Source organism: Myotis daubentonii, chromosome 3 (genome assembly GCF_963259705.1).
Source record: "Myotis daubentonii chromosome 3, mMyoDau2.1, whole genome shotgun sequence".
NCBI classification, from domain to species: Eukaryota; Metazoa; Chordata; class Mammalia; order Chiroptera; family Vespertilionidae; genus Myotis; species Myotis daubentonii.
Window position 1 is genome coordinate 213,557,293 of NC_081842.1, and position 27,544 is coordinate 213,584,836.

Consider the following 27,544-nt stretch of genomic DNA (forward strand, 5'->3'; position numbering starts at 1 on the left):
CCTAAGAGGAAGGAAGTGAAAGCTGCCAGTTTCTAAGGGCTGGCCAGGAAACGAGGGCAGTACCACTGTTGCCATGTTCTATTGGTTGGAGCAGCCACAAAGTCCGCCCAGATTTAAGGGGAAGGGACTTAAACTCGACCATGAGATGGGAGGAATGTCGATGTCACATTGTAAAAGAGCATGTGGGATGGAGGTATTGTGGGGGCCATGTAGACAAAGATACAACGCACACACCCTCTTGGTAAGGTTCTCCATGATGGTGTCCCCCTTGTTCCCCTAGGGGTGGTCACCTGTCTAGGCTCGTCAACCAGATTACTCCATCGCTCTGGCAACAGCGAGATGTTTGGGAGTGGATATATGCCCCAAGCAGGGTCGTTAGAGTTTTCCCTGGTGTCGATCTGTGGACTTGAGAGAGGAATTTTCTGGGAGGATGCGGTTCTGGGGGCGTGGTGACCCTCTTCGCTGCCAGCTGTGGCAGGTCTACCTCCAGAAGGATTCCAAGCGGACAGCTGCAGGGCCGGGAGTTGGAGACACAGAGTTCTAACAACGCTGCCTGCGCCTGGGGTAGAGGCGTGCCCCCAATCAGGTTTTGCCCTGGATTTTCATGTTTCTGGCACAACCGGAAGCATTCTCAACAACAGAGCAAGGGAGGGAGAGAGATGATTGTGCCGCATGGGAGTAAAGGACTAATATTTTGAGCCCCAAGGCTCATTCTGTGGGAGAAGAGCTTCCTCCAGAGGAAGGCAGAATATCTTCCAGGGGAGACTATCGGGAGACTGCTGGGGGGCGGGGGGTGGCTTTCCACCTTCTGTGGGGTATAATACCGCCATTCCTTCCTTTCCTCTAACCACAATTTTATCCCCCAGGGAATCCAAGAATCATGGAGATGACCTTGAAGTTGGATAACAAGAGTAGCTGCTGTTCATTCCTGTGGTATTGAGCAAACCTCTCTGAGCCTCGGTATTCTCCTCTAAACCATGGAGGTCAGCGGGTTATCAGAGGATTAGATGTGGCGGTGCATGGGAAACCGTGAGCACAGTGCCAGGCACAGCGTGTTGTGTGAACTCTGTAGGGATGAAGATTCCTCTGAGGTTAGCACAAAGATGGAGGTCTTAGCATCTCCAAATAGCCTCAGCCGCGCCCAGGCTCCTCCCGGTGCAGCCTGTGGAACTATTAGAAATGACGAGACTCTCATGCAGATGTATATGTGTGGTGAGTGGTAATTTCCATAACAAACACAGGCGCACGCAGGCGGGTCACAGATTCCTCCAAGGCCCAAGGCGCTGCAAAGGGAACACCTGCTAAATCAAGACCAGAGAATAAAGCCCAGAGTGTCTTCCTCTCCTTCCCCATGCTAATGAGCTGAACAGATTCCAGGTACGAGCCCAGTGCAAGGGCCTGGCCACGATGGAATTTGCCAGTGGTCTTGAAACTGAAATAGCAATGCATACCGAGAGGCTGCGTGGCACACAGGCATCTTCGCAGTCCCCGCGCACCTCCTGCTGATGACCAGAGAGGTCGCAGGGCCCAGCTGGAGCTTGAAGGTCTGGGAGGCGGGGAAAGGGATGTCTGGAGAGTGAGGAGAGCAAGGTTTTGCAGAATGTGTTGCTGTCAGCCCCTTCTGTAAGAGTTAGGATTTACCTGGGTGAGTTGTAATGGAATCTAAGCCTCCTGTAGCTCAGTTTGTACATTTGTGAATAGTCTTTGTGTCCTTGAGGTCTCAGTTTTCCCATCCTGAAAAATGGGCACAGTAATGGTTTTTCAAGGTCCAGAGGAGATACAAAAGGAGCGTGGGAAATGTGGGTCTTAGGGCCGTTAACAGACTACTTGAGCTGGAGGGCGATGCAGTTTAAACAAATCTCCTCATTTTACAGTTGAGAAGACTGAGGCCCCAGGAGAGGAAGGGATTTGCTTGACATCCTTGAGTGAGTTAGTGAATGAGATGAGACCAAGTGCCAGGGACCCTGATGCTAAGCCAAGCCGGTCCTTGTTTCCCCCCTCATTGTTCATTTGCTCCCTTCCCGGCAGTCATATTGGGAGGAATTCTCAAGGCTCCGATGGCTGGTGAGCCAAGTTGGGTAGAGCGTGGGCTTGCACACTGTGCATTTTGTGGTCTCCCTGGGTCCTCTGGCTGGATGGGAAGTGATATCCCTGCAGTATTCATGCTTTAAATGTCATATGTATTGATGCTTTTGTTCACTGCATAATGGATAGTGCAGAGTCTCCTCCATCAGCATCCCATCCGCATGAACCCATACCTCCCCCCGGCTGTGACGAGGTTTGCTTCTCAGATGAGGAGCCTTGAGGAGTGGATTAAATGCTCTGCATGCCCTCATCCCCAAGTGGTAGCCCTTAATAGAAAGAGTTTGAGAAGAAAGGGCATAAAAAGCCTATAGATTATATTTCTAGATGAGCCAGGTGACTCTGAAGTGATGCCACCATCCATTCATTTATTCAACAGTAAATAAGCCACAACAGGTCACCCTGTGCATGTTCTCTCATACTATCTCACAAATGTGTGGCACTGGTTACAAGAGGGACTAGAGGAAAGGAGCCTGACTCAGAGAAATGCATCCTTAATTTTGGAGATACAATTGCATGTGGTGGGAGGTGAGGAGGGGTTATCATCCCTATCATCTCTCAATGGACAACTGCAACAGCTAGCTTGGTCTCCTAGCTTCCCTTCCCCCTCCCCCAGTCCATTCTCCACATAGCAGCTTAAAAAGCAGGCTGTTTTGCACATAAATCAGGTCACATTTCTCCCACGCTTAAGATCCAAACTCCTTATTTGGCCTGCAGGGACCACGTGACCAGGCCTCTATCAACTTCTCAGACTTTATTTCCTCCATGTCTTCCCCCCAGGCACCCTTCTCCAGCCACTGGCCTCCTTTCTGTCCTCTGAACAGGCCATACCTGTTTCCACCTCAGCACCTTTGTAGTTGCTGCACCCTTTTCCTGGAAAGAATTTCGGCCAGTTCTTCACAAGCCTGGCTCCTTCTCGTTGTTCAAGTCTCAACTCAAACATCATCACTTCAGAGCTGCCTTCCCTGACGCTCCTAGCTGGAGACATTCTCACCCAGACACTACCCGGTCCATCCCCCTGCCTACTTTCTTCATAGAACTTACAACGAACTGAAATTGTTCCAATTACTGATATGTTTATGCATTTGTTGTGTTTCCCTCCCACTAGAATGTCAACCACATGAGAGCAGGGTATTTACTTGGCTGTCCTCTATTTCCAGTGCTTAGGACAAGGCCTGGCCCACAATAGGATTCCAATGACTAGTAGCTGAGTGGATGAATTAATTGGTGGTGCACATCTTTTAAGGGAAAGCTTTCTAAGTAACCCCCCTTTTTTCTCTCCCAGAGAGGAAGGTATTCTTGCATCTAAGTTTCAGAGGGAAAATAAGTTGGGTGCCAGGGGTTCTGCTTTCCCACTCATGTACTACGCTGGCAATTCTAAATATGAGAAACTCCATTTACCTGCCAATTCCCTGATGCACAAGTCCCTGGGGAAACGCCTGGGTTAGAGGAAGGAGGTAGAGGTGGAAAGGAGGTAACTGTTGGCTGGTTTCCAAAACAGTCTTCTCCTCACACGCACATTTTTAATGCTGTCAGAATTTAATTTGTCCTACAAAGCTGGGAGCAGTAACGTTGTGCCCAAATAGCAAACCATGGGAAGATTATTTTCCGCACATGCGTTTTGCCAACCCAGTCATTTCCACACTCATGTAAAGAACGAGTCGCTGTCCCGGGTGCTGAATAACAGAACGGGCCGTGTGCAGGGCGCCTCTGTCCGAGGTGCTGAAACAGCTCCGGCAGCTGCCTGGGGCGTGTGGTCACTGCGCCCTGCCATAGCTGGGTCACTCTGAAATGATAGCTGCTGGAAATTACAAGGCTGAACTATAATTCAATTATCATTTGGTATCTCTTGAAGCTATTTAGGAGCTGCTGCCACAGCCATCCTATTCTGCTCTAGGGAGAGGCGGGGCTATGGGATGATGAGCCCTTTTGGCAGTTCTGAGGAGCGTGTCCAGCCTCAGGCGTTGTGAACCGCATCGATGATGCCGTGAGAAAGGACAGAGGTGCCACAGATCATGAGTCACAGTCGGCACTCGCCATGACACCTGTCAGTCCAGCCGTAGCCTAGTGGTCTGTAGGGGTGCCCCTGTCTAAAGATCCTACGCACCTCAGTTTCCTCATTTGCACAGTGGGCAGGCATGTCCCCGATTCCCTTCAGGTGCAAAGTAAAGCAAAGCTCATGGCCCTCGAGAAGTGAGTGACAGATGATGATTGACATTTCGGAGTGATGGAGTGACCATTTAAAAATATGTGTTAACATTTCTGAGGTATCACTTATATAAAGTATACAAATCTTAACTATATAGCTTAAGTGTGTGTGTGTGTGTGTGTGTGTGTGTGTGTGTGTGTGTGTGTGTGTAACTACCATCCAGATAAAAATACATAACGTTTTCAGCACCACCTCCCGCCCAGGGTGACCACTTTTCTGACATCTGTCACCATGGATTAGTTCTTCTTGTTCTTCAACCTCATATAAATGAGATAATCGAGTATGAACTCCGCCGTGTCTGACTTCTTGCATTCAACATTATCTCTTGAGATTCATCCATGTTGCTGCATATCATTAGTTTATTCTTTTTATTTGCTTTATGATACTCTTTTGTGTGAAACACCACTGTTTATTGATCCATTCTGCTGTTGATAGGCATTTGGGTTGTTTTCAGTTTGAGGCTAATTTGAATAAAGCTGTGAACCTTCTTGTGCAGGCCTTTTTTTTTTTATGGACAAAGCACTTCTTTATGCTGAGTCTACACCCAGGAGTGGAATTGCTGGTCACAATGTACATATGTTGCCAAAGTGGCTGTTTTAAGTTACAGTCATTTTTTTTTTTTTGAAAAAACAAATTAAATTCTTCTTCCTGGTTTTGCCTTTTATGCATTCTCTTGCTCAACAGAGAAGATGTTCTGGGGAAGGCTCTGTTTAATAATGTGGATTTAGGGTTTTCTGAAACACTTTATTGATCAATATTGATTAGATGACTATTCCCTACTAATCTCTTCCTAGAAACCAGAGACATTCTTCCCATCGGACCTTCCCTCTCTTTGGCTATCACCACGACTGACTCCTGTAATGGAATCTGAATGCAATAATGATTCAGAGTTTAGAATGGGTAACTCCCCCTCTTTCTCCACACCCTAGGCTGCAACATGTCTGAGAGAAGAATCCAGCCAGGAAGAGCTACAGGGGTGGGCAAACTTTTTGACTCGAGGGCCACAATGGGTTCTTAAACTGGACCGGAGGGCCGGAACAAAAGCATGGATGGAGTGTTTGTGTGAACTAATATAAATTCAAAGTAAACATCATTACATAAAAGGGTACGGTCTTTTTTTTTTTTTCAGTTTTATTCATTTCAAATGGGCCGGATCCGGCCCGCGGGCTGTAGTTTGCCCACGGCTGAGCTAGGAGCATGGTGTTCACCCTGGGGCCATGGAGGAGTCCTGGAAACTCCAAGCACACGGAGTATTTTTCAGATTGTCCTAAACTGATACATTTATTAGGAGACCCAGTGCCCAGAGTCTGGCTGTTCTCGCTGACTTTGGCATCATGAGATTTCCCATTACACATTTACTCCTCTGTGAAACCTCTCTTTCTTCCTTTCCCCCTCCCTCCCCACTCTCCTTTTTCAACACAAGGTGTCTGTCACTCTCTTCACTCCTTTCCTCTGGACCCCTCTTTCTCCTCCCATGTTTACTCATCTGGCATACTTTTTGGAGAAAAGACCCCTGGATTCAGGACAGCCAAAATGGCTGGTGTAGAATAAGATGAGGCTCCAATGTTCTCTTGAGATGAAGCTAAAGGTTCTTATAGCCCCTTTAGAGATAGTAATAGAGAGGGCAATGTCTTGTAACTCATGAAATGAAAGCAATCAGACCTATGCCAACAAGAACCAAAGACCGCCTGGCCTGGTTGGCTCAGTGGTTGAGTGTCGACCTATGAACTAGGTCACAGTTCTATTCCTGGTTAGGGCATGTGCCTGGGTTGTGGGCTGGATTCCCCAGTAGGGGGGCATGCAGGAGGTAGCCGATCAATGATTCTCTCTTATCATTAATGTTTCTACCTTTCTCTCCCTCTCCCCTACTCTCTGAAATCAATAAAAATATTTTTTTAAAGAAAGAACCAAATACCTTCCACCTGCCCTTCTTGAGATGGAGTTGGGGAGTTCTGGGCTGAGCTGAGGGTTAAAGGACTCAAAACTTAGGGTGAGGAGAAAGGGAAAGTAGAACACATTTCTGATGTACCTTGGCTTAGATTCCCTTGGCCTGGAGAGTTGGGGAGCAGGTAGGCAGGGTGAGATAAGAGAGGGTGAGGGGTGCACCCTGGGGCTCTGGGAATCTTGGAGAGTCACATAGACCCTTCACATCACTTTTAGGGAGTCCCTGCAGGACTGGGATGGAGAGCTCTGCCTGCCTCAAGGTGATTGAACTTCCTCATCAGCCATCAAGGCTACCTGCAGGTCATACAGGAGGTGATCTCCAAACCTGCCACTGCAGGACTCTCCCCTGCCCCGCCCCTCCCCTCAGGCCTAAAGACGGTCACTGTCAGCACTTTCCCTCTCTGTGTAGATCAATAGGGCCCTTGGATATGACCTCAAGTTCAATTATGGCTTCAATTATGGAATAAAGAGACTGTTACTGCACACCTATCTCCCATTAAACACGCTGCGCTGGGGGCTGGCGGAGACTGGACCTGGGGGAAATCATTAGGACACTAATTTGAAATCAATTTAAAGTGCATTTGCTTAATGATATGAGCATTGTGAATTATCTATAAATTGCTAATTTAGTTGAATGTCACACCCGATTTTCGTTTTATAAATTGCACTTTGGGGTTGGCAAATGTCTCCCCTCCACCCTCGCTTTCCCTCTTTCTCTAAAACAAAGGTTGAAAATCCCATCTTCTAGGATTCAACCCATAGCAGGAGGTCATGTGCACGCCCACGCATGTCCCCGGATCCCTGACACTGCTTTGTGAGAACGCCTGGTGAGTGGCACATGGCCCTGTGACCTCTGTTCCACAGCCTGACACCTTGAAACCCTCCGTTACTCAAAATGTCTTCGGTCTTCAGAACAATTGGAGCAGGAAAGAGATGCTGCTAAGCGCTTACACCTCTGTGCGTCAGTGGCAATGTGGGGAGGAGGATGGTGCAGAGTCGTGCACCTGGGAGAGCTGACCCGCCTCTGAGCTCACTCTGCCTGGCTCAGTGGGAGGTGGCCAGGCCCTCTTTGCTGCAGTCACTGCCTCTGCCTGGACCAGGAGACAGGAACCTGTGCTCAGGAAGCAGCTTCCGGAAAGAGGGAGCCTGGCCACTGAGTGGCCTTTGTGATCTCCCCAGCAACTGCCGGAGCAATGAGGCTGTTGGCTTATGTGGCAGCTTCTTCACCGTGGACCCGGCATCTCCCTGACGTGGCACTGGGTGAGCCCTTGCAGGCAGCCAGGGACTCCGCACCAAACCAGCTGGAATTCACGAGACTCCTCCTGAACTTCTATTCCATGCCAGGCCCTGGGGCTCAGTGAACAAGGACCGTGCGCTCAGAAATGCCCACTTGGTGGACCATCCCTTGCATTTATGGAGCCCTTACTTGTGTCCCGCTCTGTGTTGAGTGCTTTATCTACACTGCCTTGTTGCTTCCTCACCAGAAGACTGAGTTGGACATGATCACCGGCCCCATTCCACAGATGGAGTAACTAAGTGTGGTTGGTTGTTTGCAAAAAATGGCCACAATTATTCTCCCTGTATCCCCACCATTTTGCAATATGACTTGGCAGCCCCTGCCTTCCAGGGGTGTGTGTATATATACTAGAGACCCGATGCGCAAAATTCGTGCAAGGGGCTCGGTCCTCCCAGCCCTGGCTTTGTCCAGAAGGTCGTCCGGATGGTGGTTCTGCTGTTTGGTCTAATTAGCATATTAGCTCTTTATTATATAGGATAGCCTGTTTCCCGCCATTTGGGTCTGGGCTGACCCAGACTGACTTTGACAGTAAAGTGCAGGTGAGGTGCTGGTTTGGATGGAGGCCCTAGGAGGCGGCGTCATTTCCTAGGCTGGCAGAACAAAACACCACAACTGGTGGCTTAGATAACAGACATCTATCATCTCGTAGTTCTGGGGGCCAGACACCCAAGATCCAGGCGCCAGCTGGCCCATGCCCTCTCTGAAACCCATAGGGGAGGATCTTTCCCGCTGTTCCGGGCTTGGCGCCTTGAGGACAGCCTGTGACCTGCCGTGGCTTGAGGATGCCTTGCTCCCACCCTCCGTCTTCACTGTGTCTTCACATTGTCTGCCCTCTGTGCGTGTCCGTGTCCAAACGTCCCCTTTCTATAAGGACACCAGTCATGTTAATTTTCTAGGGCTGCCATACAAGGAACCACAGAGTGGCCTAAACAAGACAAATTCATTTTCTCAGTTCGGGAGGCTGAAGTCCAAGCGGGAGGTGCCGGCAGGTTGGTCTCTTCTGAGGCCTCGCTGCCCGACTTGTAGATGGCCCCCCTCTTGCTGCCTCGTCACATGGTCGTCCCTCTGTGTGAGCACATCCCTGGTGCCTCTCTGTGTGTCCTCTTCTCATAAGGAAGCCACTCAGATTAGATTAGGACCCACCTTAACAGCCTCATTTTAAGTTAATCACCACTTTAAAGGTCCTATTTCCAGCCCTAGCCGGTTTGGCTCAGTGGATAGAGCGTCGGCCTGCGAACTCAAGGGTCCCAAGTTCAATTCCGGTCAAGGGCATGTACCTTGGTTGCAGGCACATCCCCAGTGGGAGTGTGCAGGAGGCAGCTGATCAATGTTTCTTTCTCATCGATGTTTCTAACTCTCTATCCCTCTCCTTTCCTCTCTGTAAAAAAATCAATAAAATATAATTTAAAAAAACAAAACAATATAAAGGTCCTATTTCCAAATAAGGCCACATTCTGAGGTACTGAGTTAGGGCTTCAACATATGACTTAGGGGGAGACATGTTTAATCTATAAAAGGAGGCCTCATGCACTACTTTCAGAAGCCCTGATTCTGCCTCATGAACAAGCCTGGCCAGTGACATGTGGCCCTGTTCCCCTTCTCCCCACAGCCCGACAGCCGGCCAAGCCCCCAGAGCAGAACCACTCGGCTAACCTGTAGCTGAGTGCAGACACAAGAGGGAGCCCTCTGGGATCAGAAGATCCATCCAGATGAGCCCAGCTTAGTGTAATTAACTCACAGAATCATGAGCTAAATAAATGGTTGTTTTGAGATGGTTTGAGAGGCAACAATAAATGATTGATATACTGAGGCTCAGTGTGGCTTGCACAAGGTCTCGGAACTAAAGGTGGAACCCAGGCAGCCTGCTGGTCTGATTACCACACTGTGGGGAAAAGAGATGTCCCGACAGATCAGACTTGTCAAAGTCTCCGAGTGGGACTCTGGAATTCGGTGATCCAGGCATGGCTAGGAGGAGTCTTGCCTCAGCTTCACCATTTGCTGAGAGACCCTGGGAAAAGGCACTTCACCTTACTGAGCCTCAGTTTTCTCCCCTGTAAAATGGGCTGGCAATAAGCCTGACTTACAAAGTTGTGAGGAATTGGTGAGATTCTGAATGTGACAGCCTCTGGTGAATTGCATAGTGCTGTATGTATCCCAGGGAATCTTTGTTTTTATGGTATTAACTAGTGGCCCAGTGCACAAATTTGTCCACATTGAAAGTAAATTAATTAGAAGAAATATTTTAATATCCTTATTCACCATTTCTCTATAATAGAAGTGTCAACCAAATTCACGATCCACAATGACAGATGGAAACACACCCGTGCGATTGGATTTATATGTATTGCAGATGCATGAGTCAACTTAGCCTTTTATAGATATAGAATAAACTTGCTTAATTAGACCTGCTTTCTGATTTAGCTAACCTTGTTCCAGCTCTTTGAAGCACCCCAATTTCTCTTTCATGTAATTGTCAGCAACACAGCAGTAAATATCAACACGAAGCAGATTATTACTGCAGATCATGCAGGGAGAACAAAGGGTGAAATATTTAACTGCAGCAGTGTTTGACTACATTCTGCGCAGTGAGAAAACCTGAATTAATTTTCAAGGTCCACCATTTCTTACTTCTTTTCAGTCAGGTCAAGTTTCCAAGCTTTCTAAATCTCCGTTTTCCAGCGAATGAAAAGAAAATAGGATTCTACCGAGTCTCCTATCTGCCTACTCCAGGACTTCTGTGAGGATCAAATGAGATGAGGCACGGGAAAACGCTTCACAGACATTTGATTACAGTGCGAAATGTTTCCACCTGGCTTTAAAGCAAGTCATGTTCCTGGGCTGACAAAACTGCAAGGAGGCTGGTCGCTAGGGAGAGGAAGCCGGGAGTTGCTATGTGACGTCATTACCCGGACGGTCCGACACCTAGCATATTACCCTTTTATATAGATAGATGTCTTTGATGTGCTCTGTCCCCTTCGGTACGACTTGCATCACGGAGTGCCCGGGTCATGTTCTGGGGAGAGCAGTAAAGCAGCAGAACCTGACCTTGGAGCCAGCCAGGCTGGGTTAGAATCCCACCACCAGCCACCGTGGGAGAGTCAGCCTCACTGCCAACTGGACACACCTTCCTCCCAGGGCGGGTGTGCGGATAAAGTCATTTCATGGGTGGAGAGAGGCCTGTGGACGGGACTCCATTACATCTCAGCTTCCTTCCCTCCCACCCCCCTCACCTGCCCTGCAGAATTCTGCTTGTTCCCACCTGGGCAAGGCAGACCTGCCCTGAGGTGCTCCAGCAGGCAGAGCAAGTGACAGGACAGCCTGGTCAGAAACCCTTCTCCCCACCCAGACAGATAAACACAGGAGGCATCTCCCAGGGGGTGGGTTGTGCAGAACAAAGGCTCCCTTGATCTTCTGCTGATAATCCCCCTCCCTCCCCTCCAGCCCCTGGGGAGGCAGAGTTTCTGGAGAGCGAAAGGTACTTGCTAGGCGCCCCCTGCTCCCCCGTGAAGCAAGGCAAGGGCACCGCTGTGCCCCAGCTCTGATGAGATACTTTTCATTTTACAAGGAGGCAGATGGGGGCTTGAAGGGACAGGAAATCCATCCAGTCAGTAGCTATTTACAGTGAACAGACCAAATGGTGGGAACTGGGATACCCAGTCTTTTTCTTCCCAGGGCACATCCTAGCAGGGAGACGAAGACGAGTAGGAGGTCATTACTAATACGGGCCCAGGAAGCACCGAGCGCTGTGGAACCCCATCCCAGGACAACTGACGGGACTTGGGCACCATGAAGCCTCCTGGAGGAAGCTGAGTGCTGACGGAGAAGGAGGAGCCATGAAGGCACAGCAGGGAGCACGGTGAAGACCAGGCAGGGGCAGCCTCCCGGGAGGTCTGGAGCTGAGCCACAGCCCTGCCCGGAGCAGGAACAGAGAGAAGTTTGGTTTGGCTGAGGTCCGAGGTGCAAAGTGAAGGAGTCAGGAGCCCGAGATGAAAGCGGGGAAAGTGTCGGTGAGATTCCCAAAGGGCTTTGAGGGTGGTGGGAAGGCCCCTTGCCTTTATTCTGGGAGTAACAAAGGAGGCTTCCACCAGCGATCGCTGCAATAACGCCACATAACAAATCCCCCAAACTCAGCGCTTAAAACAACAATCGCTATATTGCTGTCAGCTGGAGTCAGGTGACCTGTGCTTTGCAGGACCTGCTGGGCTTGGGTCAAGGCTAGTGTCTCTCCGCCTCCTGGAACCAGCGGGCTCCCGGGGCACGTTCTTCCCACGGAGAAGCAGAGGCCAGAGGGCAAGTGCCTCCCAGGACTCTGCTGGCTTCACTCTTGCCGACATCCTAATGGGTAAAGCAAATGTATTCCACCCCCGCCGGGGAGAAACTAGTCAAGGAGAGAATAGCTCCTGTGTACTCAAGCGCTTTGCAACTCCAAGCACATAAACGCGACCCAGAGCGGGGAGAAGTCCGTTTCAGAACAAGGATGATGGCAGTGATGGTGACTTAGCGGGGATCTCCATGGCCGAGCCCTTGACAGGTATCACTTCATTTAAAATACAACCATGCATGATGAACGCCATTATCCTATTGAATGGGTCAGCAAACAGGTTAAGATAGAGCCAACGATTTGCCCAAAGTCGCGGTTCATGGGAGCAGAATGAGGATGCAAACCCCGATTTCTCTGACTCGGCATCCGCACAGCCACATGGCCCACTGCAGGCTCATTCTATTGCCCTGGGCTGCCTCTTCCGAGCGTTCCCTCTGCCGCTCAGCCACAAGGAGGGAGGGAGCTGTTAGGTTAGGTGGCTCAGGAGGCGGCGCAAGAAATAGAGAGTCCAGTGAATCAGAAAAGAAAGGAAAGGAAAAGGTTTATTTCTGCGTCCCCGGGAGACCCACGTACCCCAAGGACAGGGCACGTGGATTCACGCCAACAGGGAGGGGGCGCTTTTTTTATACTGCAGTTGGGTGAGGGGCGGGGACATGAGCTGAGGAATTCTCTGCCGCAGGGGATGGGTGGGGGGTATCCAGAAAGAAGTCAGTATCTGTGTGGGGGTATGTGGATTCAGGGAGAAGAAGCTGGTATCTGTGTCTGGCACGTTGATCTGTGAGAAATCCCAGGGGAAGTCCATTGTCTCATCACATGTCTGCATGTATCCGATCCTGGGCTCTCTCCGACCTAACAGGAGCGAGCAGCCTGGGGCCACACCACGCCCCTGATCACTCCAAGGGCTCTGACTGGCACGCTGGCCACAGAGTGGGCGAGGGTCCCGGATCTGCTCAGAGAAGTCACAGGCGGGCCTGCAGGGAGGCTGCACGGGCCCCACCAGCTCCTGGCAGTGCCGGGTCAGAGGACTTCAGCTGACGTTTGCTGATGGCTTGTTGGGGTGGAGGTGCGCCCCCTCCCTCCTTCCTCAGGGCTCTCCTGCCTCCACAGTCCTCCCACAGCCCGCGAGCTTTCTCAGGAGCCACTGAAAGCCACCTCTCTCTCTGCCTTCAAAAACTCCTGCAGTCAGAAACTCAGGTGTGCCCCGCCCCTACAGGGACTCACTGTTTTAGTTTTCTTCATGTTTCCTTCAGTTTCTTCATGCATATACAAGCAAAAAGGAGCACAGATTCTCCCACCTGCCCCGTTTTGGTCTTTAAATATACTAGAGGCCCGATGCATGAAATTCATGCAAGGGGCTCGGCCCTCGCGGCCCCGGCTTCATCCAGAAGGTCGTCTGGACGGTTGTTCTGCTGTTCAGCCGTTTGGTCAATTTACATATTATGCTTTTATTATTATAGGTTTGTATAGATTTAGAGAGGAAGGGAGAGGGAGAGAGAGAGAGAATCATCAATGATGAGAGAGAATCATTGGTTAGCTGCCTCCTGCAGGACCTCACTGGGGATCGAGCCCGAAACCCCGGCATGTCTCCTGACCAGGAATCGAACCGTGACCTCCTGGTTCATAGGTCAATGCTCAACCACTGAGCCACGCCAGCCGGGCCCACTTGCCCATTTTTTAAGCACATAGTCAGCATCGTGTACACACTGTTTTGCAACATTGAAAACAGCTTGGCGATTGTCAGCATATCGGCCCTTAGAAAGCTGCCTGCTCCGCCCTCACCGCTGCAGGGCATCCTGAACGGGCCGCTGCGATTCATCTCATCAGCCCCTGTGCAAAGGAAGGGTTCCGGGCTCCAGACCAAGCTCCAGGGCATCACTTCCACCCGTGGCCACGGTTAAGTTTATCAGCAGATAAACTCAGGAGCAGGGTTGCTGAGTCCAAAGGATCAAGCAGTGATTTGATGGTGACCGCCAAATTCCCCTCCTTGGCTGGTGAGCCAGTTTGCACTCCCACCCATTTCCCCACAGCCTTGCCAACAGTGTGGTATCACACATTTATACTTTTTACAAACTGGATCGGCATAAAATGGTCTCCTGCTCAAAAACACACGAGTGACAGTAGGTAGGTGGGACGTGCTTTATTATGAACAAAGCAGCCAACAATTGGCTGGTCGGTGGCACCTTCTATACCCGCTCAAACAAAGGAGGCCTCATGCCAATTAGTGAGGCTCGTGCTACCTTAACATAAGCAGGTTACACAAGGGCGCGCTTGCGCAGTACATACAGTGCTACTGCTGAGGCATTGCCCTCAGCATGCGTAGGGCAAAGGGGCCTTTAACACAGTAACACTGCCGTGTCAGTGCATGTGTGTGGCGAGTGGGCCTTGAGCCTCCGGCGCACCCTGGTCAGGGCCCCCACACTCAAGGAAAGGACATGGTCAGCCAGCAAGGTGGATGTGGACACAACCCACTATAGCTTGGGCTGGCGCTCCAGCAAAGAGCCACGTGAGAGAAAAGGGAGCCTTCGTGGGGGAGGCGGCCTTGAGAGAGAGAGTTTGACAGGTGTTGAGGGGGGAGAGGGATGGGGGACATGTTTGCATTGTCCAGAAGGGACATTGGGAATGTCTGGGGAGGGTGAAGAGCCCAGCGAGGCCAGAGGACCTAGGAGGAGATGAGTCTGGAGGGGGTTTGGGTCAGGTCACAGGGGGCCTTGAATGTCATGGGGGTTTAACCTGTAAATGATAGGATGCCATGAAGCCTTTTGAGAGGGTTGTGAGGTGGGTGGGTGTTTAGTTGGGAGTCTTGCTGGTTTGGCTCAGTGGATACAGCGTTGGCCTGTGGACTGAAGGGTCCCAGGTTCTAGTCCAGTCAAGGGCACCTGCCCAAGTTGTGGGCTCGATCCCCAGTAGGGGGTGTGCAGGAGGCAGCCAATCAATGATTCTCTCTCATTGATGTTTCTATCTCGCTCTCCCTCTCCCGTCCTCTCTGAAGTCAATAAAAAGATATTTTTTAAAAAGTGAAAGAGAACCTTCCTCAAAGTGGCTTGAGGAAGAAAGGAACTGATCGGCTTGTTTATGGAAAAACCTAGGGGTATGTCAGCTTCAGGCATGGCTAGATCCAGGGGCTTAAGAGATGTCATCGGAAATTTGTCTTTCATCCTGGGCTCTGCATCCCTCTGTGGCCCTCATTCCGAGGCAGGCTCCAAGCTTTCCTTCCACCGCCTGGAAATATCGGTCCAAGGAGAGTGCACCTTTCCCCATAACTTCGGCAAGTCCCCAGGAAGACACTCATTGGACGACTCGGGTCAGGTGCCCATCCTCAACCCATTCCTATGGCCAGGAGGACGGAGTGCACTGATTGGTCAGGACTGGGTCCTCAGCTTCAATGGCACCACCCAACCTGGGTTGGGGTAGGACCCTTAAAATCAAGGCGCAATGACCAGCAGAGGGAAGAACAGGCTTCTCTGGGGAACAGGTTAAAGGTGGGGAGACTAAGAAGGACGCAGTTCAGGAAGAGGAGGAGGGCACTAGGAGAGGCTCCCTCTGAAGGACTGGGGTGGGGGCCTGAGCGCCTCCTTGTGGCCAAGAGGCGCACTCCACCAGCTGCTGCGTCCTGGTTCTACAGCAGACTGCAGACCCAGTCCCTAAGGCAAATCCAGACCGCCTTAGAGGGCAGGACAGGGCTGGGCAAAGACCAGGCCCCACGCCCGCCTGAGACCACCAGGTGGTGTGTGCGCAGTGGTGTTCGGAGCCCCCTCCCCGCCGCTGCTGGGCCCATTTTAAAAAAATATATTTTTATGAATTTCAGAGAGGAAGGGAAAGGGGGAGAGAGAGAGAAACAAACATCAATGATGAGGGAGAATCATTGATTGCTGGGCCCATGTTTTAAGTCCGTTTGGAGTGACTGGCATTTCACGGGGCTGCACTGAGCCCCAAGAGCCAAAGGCCACGGGGTTTAGGCTGGGGAGCGGGTGGGAAGGCCGCTCCGAACCCCGCTGGAGGCCCCGGGCGGAAGAGGAGACTCGGTTGATCTTAGCAGCTCTCTCTGCAGCGACAGAGTGACAGGGCCCGCGCAGAGGCCACTCCACGAGCCTGCCTGTCGCTCTCCATTTTCTTTGTGGGTGGGTGTGTGACCCTGAGTCCGGTAGGCATGAGCGCCAAGCTCCTGGCCCCGTGAGCTGTCCCTTTCCCTGTCCACTGCCCCAAAAGTCTCCAGCCTCGTCCCCTCTCACACACGAGTCCCTTCTTTTAGGCCTAAACATCAGCCTCTGCTTTTTTGGCTCAAGAAGGCCTGTGTCTGATGGGGTCCATTCCCCAGAGGCCAGGAAACATGTCCTCCTCCTTGAAATCTCAGCACAGAAGCCACTTCCCCGGGGACCCCTCGGCCAGCCAGGCCACCTGGCTCTGTGCCCTCACCCTTGAAGTCCTCTAGTTTGTGTTTATATAGTTGAGGAATCCTTTTATTCATGGTATTTTCCCCACCTTGACTATAAGGCCTCTGAGGTCAGGGTCTTGTTCCCTTGTGTCCCTGAGGACAGAAACAGTGCCTGGCACCAATAGATGCTCAATAAACAGTGGTGGAATAAACAAAGGAATAGACAACAGCTCCAGTGAGCACCCTCCTGCTCCTCGGATGTGAACAATGACGGGAACAAGAGAGATTCACACGGGGTGGGCCCTGGGGGTGGGCACTGGGGGTGGGTTAATTTTAGAATCCAATCCAGGCAGCACAGCAGTGGAGGGAGTCAGACCCCCTGCCCCACTTTCCAGGGGATTAAATCTGTGTCGGTGGCTTGATTACGGTCACCCAGGCAGGGCTGGAGCTGAGACTCCCAACTCTAGGGCTGGGTCCCTTCCTCTCAGAGGAGCAGGCAGGGGGGTGGCTGCAGTGCGGGGAGGACCCTGGCTGCCCGGCTGGCTGCCGCTGGCTGCTTCTGCCAGCCAGATCTCACCCTGTGCCGGGAGGCACACACTCCGAAGCCAGCTTCTTCACCTCCCTGGGCTTGTTTCCTTAGCAGCAAAATAGGATAAACCCCTCCCTTCTGAGGAATGCCATGAGGGTCCTGAGAGAGCATGGCTGGGGCCTGGGGCAGGGGAGGCACTCCAAGAGAGCGCCCCATCACTGAAGGGCAGAGGGAAGCAGGGGCCCGGGGAACCTTTGCCGGGGCAGGGGTCGCTCTGCCCCTCCTCGGCTCCCCCCCCCCCCCAATGCCTGCACATCCCAGCAGCCCCCGGCTCGCTGCTGTGCCGAGGAAATGAAGAGCATCTCATTAATGCTCGGCGAAAGCTCATTAAGACCGTGAGCTGTGCATCAGCCGCAAAGGAAGGTCGAGGTTCTCTTCATGGGAGTGAATGCCCCTGGGACCTGCGGTGCAACATGCACACACAGAACGGAGGGGCATTCATTTGTAGGCAATAGGCAGCCAGCGTGTGCCCAGAGTTCTCCGGAGTTCCCAGAGCGTCACCCACGTCACATCCGCACCCCAGCCTTGCCGGGACCTGCCCTGGGAGGGGGAATTACCTGCCGGGAGCTGGGCAGAGCCGTCACCGCGGAGGGCCCAAGGGACCGGGACAGGCCGTGATGAGGAGCTGAGAATGCCATCGCAGAGGGTGCGGCTGGCAGGTGGCGGAGTGGGCGGGCCCTGGCCAGAGGCTGCCTGGTGTGGTGCTGCTTGCACTTGCTGCCCCTGCTTGGGGCCCCAGGATGCTCCACTGTAAGATGGAACCCAGCTCCCGGGAAGGTTATGACCTGGGGGTCAGGGGACAGTGACCCAGGCCTGGCTTCCTCTGCCCTTGACCTACAGACCTAACAACCCCACCACGCTCTGGGCAGACAGAGGCCAAGGGGAAGGGAGAGGACCTGGGCCGAGTGAGGGTTTCCTTACAAATGGGTGTTGTTTGGAAGGCATGCAAGTGATATGCAAATGGTTTGGCTCCACATTAAAGCTAGGTTATTGGGAAGGTCTCCGGACAGGGACTTGGAAATGACAGTCCGTTCACTCAACACCTTCTGGAATGACTTGTCCACTGGCCAGCCCTTCCTTCGCCCCTCCCCTCCCACCTGGCCTCCTCCCACAACTTCCTGTTCCTGCCAGTGGTCCCCGGAAGGAGTGGGAAAGGGGCGGGGGAGAAGCTGTCACTCCCACAGATCCCCCTCTCCCCCCATCCCCCCGCCACATGAGGGGGCTGCCGGAGCCCTGGGTGGGACCACCTGAATCCCTGATCAGCCCCTCGGGGCTGTGTGGTCCCAGGCAACCCTGACCCTCAGCCACAGCGCTGCGCTGGGCCTCCCAGGGCTCAGGTTCATACAAGGTTGACGGGGAAAATGCTTAAGTGTGAGATATTGTACAAACTCAAGGGTTTCATTCCAAATGTTCTAAGAACGGGCCTCCTGATTTAAGCACCAACCTTGAACATTCCTGCGGCTGTCATCAACCTTAATTTTCCGGGAGGCTGCCCACTGAACAGGGGGTGCACCCTCGGCAGACAGGCGGGCTCGGTCTGGCCCCACCATCACTACCCGAGTGACCCAGCCAAGTCGGTTTCTTGGAGCCTTGGTTTCCCCATGTGTGACATGCCTATGACAGTACCTACTCCTTAAGGCTAACCAATGAGCTGACCCACGTTCAACTCCCAAAGATATGTGGAACCCTGGTACCTGTGACTGTGAGCTTACTTGGAAATAGGTCTTTGCAGGTGATGGAGTTAAGGTCACCAGGGTGGGCCCTAATCCAAGCCGACCGGTGTCCTTCTGAGAGGGGCGGTGATGGAAACGGGACAGAAAAGATGGGCCCGAGAAGGCGGAGGCAGAGATGTCTGCATACCAAGGCACGCCAAGGATGCTGGCAACACCAGAAGCCAGGAACCAGGCTCGGAACACACCCTCCTCAGAACCTCCAGGGGAACCAGCCCTGCCGACACCTTCACTTTGGACTTCCAGCCTCCAGGACTGTGTGCGAGTGAATGTCTGTGGCTATAAGTCACCCAGCTTGTGGCATTGTGTGATGGCAGCTCCAGCCGACTCACACAACCCCCCGCACAATGCCATCTGTGTGTCACCTTGTACCATTCATGGCTGGTTTGGCGTGTCTCACCACGGATGATGGGTCTGTAGGTCTGACGTTCCCTCGACAGATACCAAGCAGCTCCTCGGTGCCAGGTGTGCGCTCGGCAGGGCACATGGCGTTGCCCACGTCCTGCGTCCTCAGCCCCCTTCATGCTCACAGACGGCCAGGTGAGCCGGCCTGGAGGCCACCCTGATGACATCTTTCCCACTCTCAGGGCTCAGGCCCAGCGCAGCCCGTGTCCAGCTTCCCAGAGCCCAGGGGCAATGTCTGCCCCAACGAGAAAGGTCAGGGCCCAGCACAAGGCCAGGCCCGCCAACGGCATGTAAAGATGTACCAACTGGGGAGCCAGATGAGCCCCTTAAAGAAAGGGGCACCCAGTGAGCCCCAAAGGCCCCCAGCCTTGCCCTGGGCCAGCAGAGCACTCCCTGGCCCTGGGCCCCAGCGGCCCGCATGCTCCTCCCACCTCCGTCTCCTTCCAGGCCAGCCCCACCCCTCATGCCAGGCTCTGGGCAGCATGCGGACACTGAGTTATTTCAACTTTAAAAACATGATACAGCCAGTGGTGCTTAAAATTCTCGTGTTAATGGCGGCGGTCTGCGGTTTCATTTCACTTTAATAGAAACCATCTGCTGTGAGCAGGCAGCGGGCACGGCCAGCTGGCCTCCCGGGGCTGCCCCTCCCCCAGGTTCCACCCCCAGAGTCAGGTCAGGGAGACGGCGGCTCTGTAAGGAAGGTTGTGCTGGGGCCACAAAGCCCTCGGGGAGGGTCTTGAAAGGGCCCCTTAAGGCCGGGGCAAGGGTAGGACATGCAGAACCCAGGCTGGTCCCTATGTCCTCTCTGGCCAGGACCAAAAGGCCTGGGGAGGACCACGGGAGCACCCAGCACTGGCCTAGTAAAGCTGAAGTGGGGGAGGGGGGACAGGGGGTGTACGAGGCCCCTGCCCTTGAAATCACTGTGCTTGCTCTTCCTGAAAAGTCCCCGAGGGAGGCATGGGGCTCAGGAAGTAGCTCTGGCTCTGCCACTGACCCAGCTACGGGTCGGTCACTTTGCCTCCTGGTGCCTCAGTTTTCACATCTGTAGAATGGGAGCCCTGTCGCACCCCCTCAGCAAGTTGTGAGCACCGAGGCAGCGTGGGAGGGAGACCTCCGTGGTGCCCAGGCATGGGAGGAGGGCTGGTTTCTCCTGCTGTCAGGGGGAACCCAGTGTGGCTGCCAGCAGCCTGGCAGGGCAGGGTGGCAGCCGGCTTCACCATCCAGCTCCGGCTGGCCACTGGGATGAAGGCAGTGTGGGCCTCGGGTGGGAACAAAAACTAGCTGGAGCCGAGCTGGGAACCAAAGTCCCTCTGGGGTCACAGGACCAGGGTCTCGTCCCCACCCGCTGGACCAAAGTGAGCCATCAGGGCCCAGGGCCCAGGCTATAGGGAGGTCCCGTTGGGCAGCGGGATCTTATAGCCACTCCACAGGAGCAGGAGGCAGGCGCCCAGCCCCAGTGCCCCCGCCAGGAGCACGGCACCCAGGGCCTTGAGGAAGGAAGTCCTGGTCCGTGTGAAGGAGCCGGGTGCCATGATGCCCAGCAGGGCCGTGCTGACCGTGAGCGTGTAGAGGATGGAGACGCCCGTGTTGAGAGCAACAATCTTGCCGAACTTGGCGAATGGGGCGATGATGCAGAAGAAGAGGGGCACCGTGGCGATGACCGTGGTGAGGGCACTGGAGACGATGGCCACGCCCACGTGCCGCACGGCCTCCAGCGTCCGCCACTGGCGCTGCGAGTGGGCGTCCTGGGTGGGGGCGGGTGAGAGCAGAAGCTGGGGGCAGGGACCTGATGTGACCCGGCGTCCCTCCCTGCCTGGGGCCAGGGTTGGGGGCTTGGATGCTGGGTAAACATGCACCCCTGCCCAAGGCCAGCCCTGCCCCTGGGAGCCCCCGGTTCTGCCTCCGTAAGTGGGATAATTATAGCGGCTACTCCACAGGGTTGGGGTGAGGATGACATGGTTCCCCCACAGCGGCTCCGTGCACAGTGGGGATGCATTGAGTGCTGCTATGACAACCAAGATGGTGATAATCTGCATAGTAGGTCCTCATAAATGGGAACCCTAACTGGAACTGATTTCCTTCTTTTGACCAAAAGCAGCTAAATGTATAAATAACTTATTTATGAGTGTTTTCACATCAATACAATTCCGAACAAGGATGAAACGAAAAGTTTCTGACCCAGAGCTGTTTTTGGCCTCGAGTCAAGGGCATGTTCTCACTAAGCCAACCAGGGCCAGCCGGTGGCCTCGGGGTCATGAGCGAGGACCCAGCCCTGCTCCGCGGGCTGCAGAATGAGACGCGGACTCAGGAGCCCAGAAGCAGGCAAGGCCCTTGGATGCCACCTGGTCCGCCCCCTCACGCTCACTCAGGGAGGCCAAGGGATGGACCCGCCGGGGCCCACAGCGCTGCTTTGGGGGAGCTGCCTCGGAGCTTACGTCCCCTGGGAGATGGGCCCTGGGAGCCACAGCTTCTAGAACACACCTGGGCGTGAAGGAGGTGTCCCTCCGCTGCACTGGGGCGGGAAGGCTTACGGGGAGCCGTAAGGCAGGCAGGCTGCTCACCTCGGCCTGGTGGGGGGGCAGGTTCTCTCCGGCCAGCAGGTAGCCCTCCACCAGGTGGACGCAGTAGTCCACGGAGGAGCCGACGAGGATGGACAGTGAGATGGCTTCCACGGCGCCCATCTCCCAGCCGCTCCAGTACATGATGGTCACCACGAGGCAGACGATGCCTGCGGGGCAGGGGCAGCAGCAGGCAGCTCAGACCTGCCCACCACACAGTCCCGGGGGGCCTGAGGGGATTCAGAGGGCCCCTGGGGGATGGGGTGAAGTCTCGAGGGGGGCCCCCAACTCTGGTGGCAGGAGGGCCAGGGCCAGAGAGAGCTGGGGGGGCCCAGGTGCACTGGGCCCACAGCTATGAACCCCTGTTGCCAGGACACCAAGCAGAGGGGCACTTTGCTGGGGGTCAGGGTTGGGTTGGCCAGGAAGCCATCTCTGGGGAAGTAACAGTTAAGGGCTGAGAGGAAGCTGCCGATGGGCGGCCACCAGCGGGACCCGGCCAGGTCCTGGCGCGGCCACATACCCAGGATACTCAGGAGCACCGGCAGCAGGAGCAGCACGTGGGTGGTGAACACAGCCACCGCGGCCACGCAGATGAGCAAGGAGAGGGCCAGGCCGTACAGGGCGCTCTGCACCCCTGCGAGGCGACAGAAGGGGGTCCTCAGCCGGGCTGCGAGGTGGGGCACCCACAACCCTCCCTCACCCTCAGGGTTCAGAGGTCACAGGGGTTAAACCGAGGGCACAGTCACAGCTGGCTGTGTCACTCGGGGAAAGTCACTTGACCTCCCGGAGCCTCCATTTCAACATCTGTAAAATGGGGCAATAACAGTATTTAACCCACAGGCCTCATTTGGAGTTTAAAGAGATAGCACAGCCTGGCTGGTGTGGCTCAGTGGTTGAGCATCGACCTATGAACCAGGAGGTCACAGTTCAATTCCCGGTCAGGGCACATGCCCGGGTTGCGAGCTTGATCCCCAGCATGGGGCGTGCAGGAGGCAGCCGATCAATGATTCTCTCATCTTTGATGTTTCTATCTCTCTCTCCCTCTCCCTTCCTTTCTGAAATCAATAAAAATATATATATATATTTTAAAAAGAGATAGCCCAGGCCAGGAGCACAGGGCCCGGCACTGAAATGATACCAGGCGGCCATACGGCCATTGCTTTCCCTTTCTAGGTGGCCAAATTCAGGGCCAGAGAATGTGGCCAGATGCCCTGAGCAGGGGGACCAAACTCCGGCTGCTGATCGGTGTTCCCGGCCGCTGGGTTCTTCCCGTTTCCCTCCAGGGCTCTAGGCCAGGATGGAGAGGATGACAAGTGTGGCTCAGAACGGCCACGGCCTGCCCTCCCTGCCCCGGTCACCTCCCTGTCCGCGGCCACCACCCACCCCACCGGGAGCCTGGGGGTTGGGGGGGAGGGCGGGGCCGGGCGGCTGCTCGCCTATGATCTCCATGAAGATCTGCTTCCAGTGCTCGCAGGTCTGGAAGCCGCGGCGCAGGGCTGAGCCCTCCGGGAAGGTCTGCAGCTGCTGCTGCAGGAAGCTCTCCCAGCGCAGGTAGTCGGAGTAGGTCTGGAAGGAGGACTTGCCCTTGTACGTGGTCTGTGGGGGACACAGCCAGTGAGACGGGCGGGTGGCTGTGGCCCCCTCGCCCTTCCCAGGCCACGGCTGGTCCTACTCCTGGGGCAGATGCAGCCAGTTCGTGGCCACCTGTGAACAGAGGGTGTTGTCTGTGGGGAGTGAAGGGCAAGCCAATCCAAGATGACCGCCCGCCGGCTTCTGGGGACACGTATGATTCTCACAGCCACGGCCGGTTCCAGGGCACCAAAGTCGCTGCCCTGTTCCCAGAGCCACCTCAGCTCCCAGCGCCCCTGTGGTCTGTGTCCCACCCTCGGCCTGCAAGCCAGCTCCCGCTCATCCTTCAAGGCTCTCTACGTCCTGTCTCCTCCAGGAAGCCTTCCGGGATACCCCATGGTGGGCAGCCTCTGCCCTCTGCAAGAAACCTATCATTACCGTTTCAGTGGCCAAATTCAGGGTCGGAGAACGGCCTGATGCCCCCGAGCAGGAGGGCACCCAAACTCTGAATCGTAGTTCTCATCACTGCCCGGCAACCTGCCCGCCACCTTGCTGGACTGCGTCCAGGGAGGCCGGGCGTGGCCTGTCTGGTTCACAGGGCCCGGCGCTGGGAGCTGTAGGGGGAAGAGACATGGCGCTCCCCCTCCTCTGGGCCTTCCCCCTGTGTGATCTCACCGGCCACTCCCTGAGAACAGACATGTCCAGTGTGTCTGTGCACACGTGTGTCTGTGTGTGTGTGTGTATTGGGGGTGGGGTGGAGGTGGTCAGCTTGGACGTGACATCTGTCGTGCAGAGAAGCCTGAGCAGGGATCCTCTCCCCTCTGAAACTGCCTGAGGTTTCAGCCTTAAAGAGGAAGGGCATTCTGCCAGGCCGGCATGGCTCAGTGGTTGAAGGCTGACCTATGAACCAGGTCACGGGTTGATTCCCGGTCAGGGCACCTGCCCGGGTTTCGGGCTCAGTCCCAGGAGGCAGCTGATGGATGATTCTCTCTCATCATTGATGTTTCTATCTCTCTCTCCCTCTCCCTTCTGCTCAATAAAAACATATTTTTTTTAAAAAGGAAGGACATTCTGACTCGTGCTGCAGCATGGACCAACCTGGAGGACAGTATGCCAAGCGAGATGAGCCAGACACAAAAAGACCAGTCCTGTGCGATCCCACCTATGTGGGCACCCAGAGGAGTCAGAGGCAGGGAGGAGGGTGGTGGGTGCCAGGGCAGGGGGAGGGGAGTGGGGAATTAGTGTTCAATGGGGACAGAGCTTTAGTTTTGTAAGAGGGACAGTTAAGAGATAGATGGGGTGGTGGTTGTACAACAATGTGAATATACTTAATATTACTGAACTACACATTCAAGATGGTCAGTTTTCTTACGCATATTTCACCACAGTTAAAACAACTTCCTGGGCTTTGAACCGGTGTCTGCATTAGCCCGGGGCTCACTGAGGGCTGGGAGGGTCCCTGGGCCCCCTCGCTGGTGGCGGTCACCTGTGCCGTGAGTGGCACACAGGGTGGGAAGGAAAGCAGGGGTGGGGACAGAGAACAAGAATCGGCTTCCAGTTGTACCCGCGTCACTGTCATTCTCGCTCCCCAACGCCCTCACGTGGTGTCCCTGCTGCTTCTCGGTGGCCATCGGAGGGCAGGGATCTGTGACCCTGCCACAGGGGACGAGCTATTTGCTCTGGGACACAGAGCCCACGGGGGTCAGAGCAGGACTGGGCCCAGGTCTCAGCAGGGGAGGCAGCAGGGGCAGCTGGGCAAGGCCCGCAGATGCCCAGGGCATGTGTGTGCATGTGTGTGTGCGTGTGTGCGCACACATGTGTGCCTCCTTGGGCAGAGCCCAGGAGTGTCCGGTGAGAGAGGAAGCAGTGAGCTATGGGATGGCCAGTCCCCTGGCTTCCCAGGCCCCCTAGGGGGAGCCCCCCACATGGCAAAGGGGAACCTCCTGCTCTTTCCCCCCACCCCCACCCCACTTGCCCCTGCAGCCCAAAGGCTGCCAAACAACTAGACCCAGGCAGGTGGGGAGAGAGGTGCAGGGAGCTGCTGGCCACCCGCATGTAGAAAGGCTGAGCTCTGCCCTGGCTGGTTTGGCTCAGTGGATAGAGCATTGGCCTGTGGACCAAAGGATCCCAGGTTCGATTTCAGTCAAGGGCACATATCTCAGTTGCAGGTTCCTCCCCGGCCGGGGCCCTGATCAGGGCTCATGCAGGAGGCAACCAATCAATGTGTTTCTCTCACATCGATGTTTCTCTCTGTCTTTCCCTCTCTCCTCCACTCTCTCTCTAAAATCCAATGGAAAAATATCTTCAGGTGAGGATTAACAAAAAAAGAAAAAAGAAAGAAAGGCCGAGCCCTGCGGCTCTGTGGTTTGGCCTCCACCTGAGCTCACTCACAGGTGACCTGGATGAGCAGTCTCACCCCTCCGGGCCTCTATCCCCTGCTAAAGAGCAAGCTCTCTGCTCTGGGACAAGGGCCAGGGACCGGGGGGTGCACGGGAGGCGACCGGGGGCTCACCGACTCAAAGGCCATGGAGATCCACTGCACGCGCCCCTCCTTGACGCCCACGGCCCCGTGCGACAGCTGCCCCGGGAGCAGGTTGGGCTCAGGCAGCTCCTTGCACTCAGGGTGCAGCATCTGCAGGAAGGCGGAGATGCTGTAGCCTGTGGGGAGGAGGAGAGGGGAGGCGGTTACCTGGGAGGGCACCCCATCCCAGGCCGCCCCTCCCGCCATGCACTCGTGCTCACCTGTGTGTGTGTGCGCGTGTGGGAGGGGCACACGCCCTCCCTCTAACCTCCAGGTTTAAAGTGTGTGTAACCATTGGCAATGTTGGGAACCCACAGCACCCATCTGCCCCCAGGGTGGAGAGTGACATCTTGTGCCCTCTCAGGGAGGCCTGGGGGCACCTGGGGGCCAGCCCGTGCCCCCAATTTTAGAAAAGCTACTCCTGCAGGTGTGCCCCCACACACCACACCTGTCACCACACACGGCACCTCTGGGCCAATTCCCATTCACACATGAGCCCATCACACATGAGACACACAAATGTTCGCACACCCCCAACCCCAGTGCGGACACTCAAGCACTCATGCATGTCTGCAGATACCCCGGTGCCCCCAGTCCCTCCTCCCTCTGAGGGCCTGGCTCCTCACACACCTGAGGGCAGGCACTGGGCCCCGCCTGGCTTCACCAGCTCCACGTTCCCCGCGATGGCCTTGCAGAGGCGGCACAGGTGCCCAATTTCTTTGAAGAGGTCAAAGCCGCTGTCATAGATGACGCTGCCCTTTCCCAAGGAGACACAAGCGGCACAGGCCGCTCAGTGAGACGGGAACGCAGTCCTGGGTCCCTTAGTCTCACCTCCTTGCTTCCACTCACAGCCCCTCCACCCCTCACCCGCTTCCTGCTTTCTCCTCCCCCTCCCCACAGCCAAATCCCTCACGTCCTCCCTGGCAGGCGGCCTGTTCTCCTCCCAGCCTCCTCTGAACACCACGACTCTCAGGCTGGCCTGAGCAGACAGATCTCCGCCCCCTCACCCCGCCCCCGCCCCGGCTCCCAAAGGACTTCCTGCCTGACCCTGGACTCGCAGGTGGACTGACTGCTCAAGGCAGCGGCCCGATCGCGCCACGTCGTCCTTCCTCCCACATGCCCCGCTCCCACTGCGCGCCAGGAACACACGTCACAGCCCCATCAGCCTTCTCCCTTCAAATGCCCGAGAGCCCAGCACAGAACACACACGCGTACGAGGGGAGAGAGACCCCACAGGCGGGGACCCCTGCACCCGAAGGGCAGGCAGCTTTGCACCTGGATTATCTTCATCTCCACGCCAGCCCCCATGGTGAGGGACAGCCAACTCAGACCCCAATGTATCCAGATTCCTGGGTGATTCTGAGACCTCAACTCTGCTCAGTCCTCAAAAGAAACGAGAGCCAGGGGCTGCGGGGGTCCTGCCAGCCAGGGGGGGGCGTGTGGAGGGCTGGGGGGGTGGCCTCAGGGCTGCTACTCGTTGGCACACTGCTTAGTCGGGCCCTTGGGCACCTGGTCCACGTACCGGGTCCCCGATGACGTGGTTGTCCACCTGTCGAGTGCGGTTGATGCCCACGATGCCGAAGACCACGAAGACCATGGCCCCCGTGTCCACCAGCGGCCGCACCGCCGGCTTCCCGCAGCCCGTGTTCACGCAGGGGTTGAAGCCGAAAGTGGCCGAGAGGCGGGCCCTGGGCCCTGCAGGGGAGTCAGAGTTGTACCGGAGGCGGGCCCAGCCCCCCAGGCCCCACTGTGGTCTCCCCACAAGTACCTTTCTCACTGGGCACATAGAAGAAGCCTTTGGTGGGCCCGTCGGGGCTGGAGCTGAGCAGGCAGCCGGGAGGCGTCGCGCACACGCGCCCGTGGAAAGGCGGCCTGTGGTACTGTGCAAAGTACAGCTTCCTGTGGAGGCAAGGAGGCCGGACTGAGGCCAGGGAGGCTGGACTGAGG

General features: G+C 55.2%; 1 protein-coding gene across 1 annotated transcript in view; it reads right to left on the bottom strand.

The window, feature by feature from the left end:
* Nucleotides 1-19,477: 19,477 nt before the first annotated feature.
* Nucleotides 19,478-27,544, bottom strand: part of DISP3 (dispatched RND transporter family member 3) — a 44,917-nt gene continuing 36,850 nt past the window's right edge. Inside the window, exons 14-21 of the mRNA XM_059691261.1 lie at nt 27,366-27,496; nt 27,120-27,292; nt 26,228-26,354; nt 25,589-25,734; nt 22,944-23,103; nt 22,028-22,141; nt 21,511-21,677; nt 19,478-20,694 (exon numbers count right to left, since the gene is read on the bottom strand). Coding sequence (XP_059547244.1) covers nt 20,332-20,694; nt 21,511-21,677; nt 22,028-22,141; nt 22,944-23,103; nt 25,589-25,734; nt 26,228-26,354; nt 27,120-27,292; nt 27,366-27,496 — 1,381 coding nt within the window. The 3' untranslated portion in view covers nt 19,478-20,331. The remainder of the gene's footprint in view (nt 20,695-21,510; nt 21,678-22,027; nt 22,142-22,943; nt 23,104-25,588; nt 25,735-26,227; nt 26,355-27,119; nt 27,293-27,365; nt 27,497-27,544) is intronic.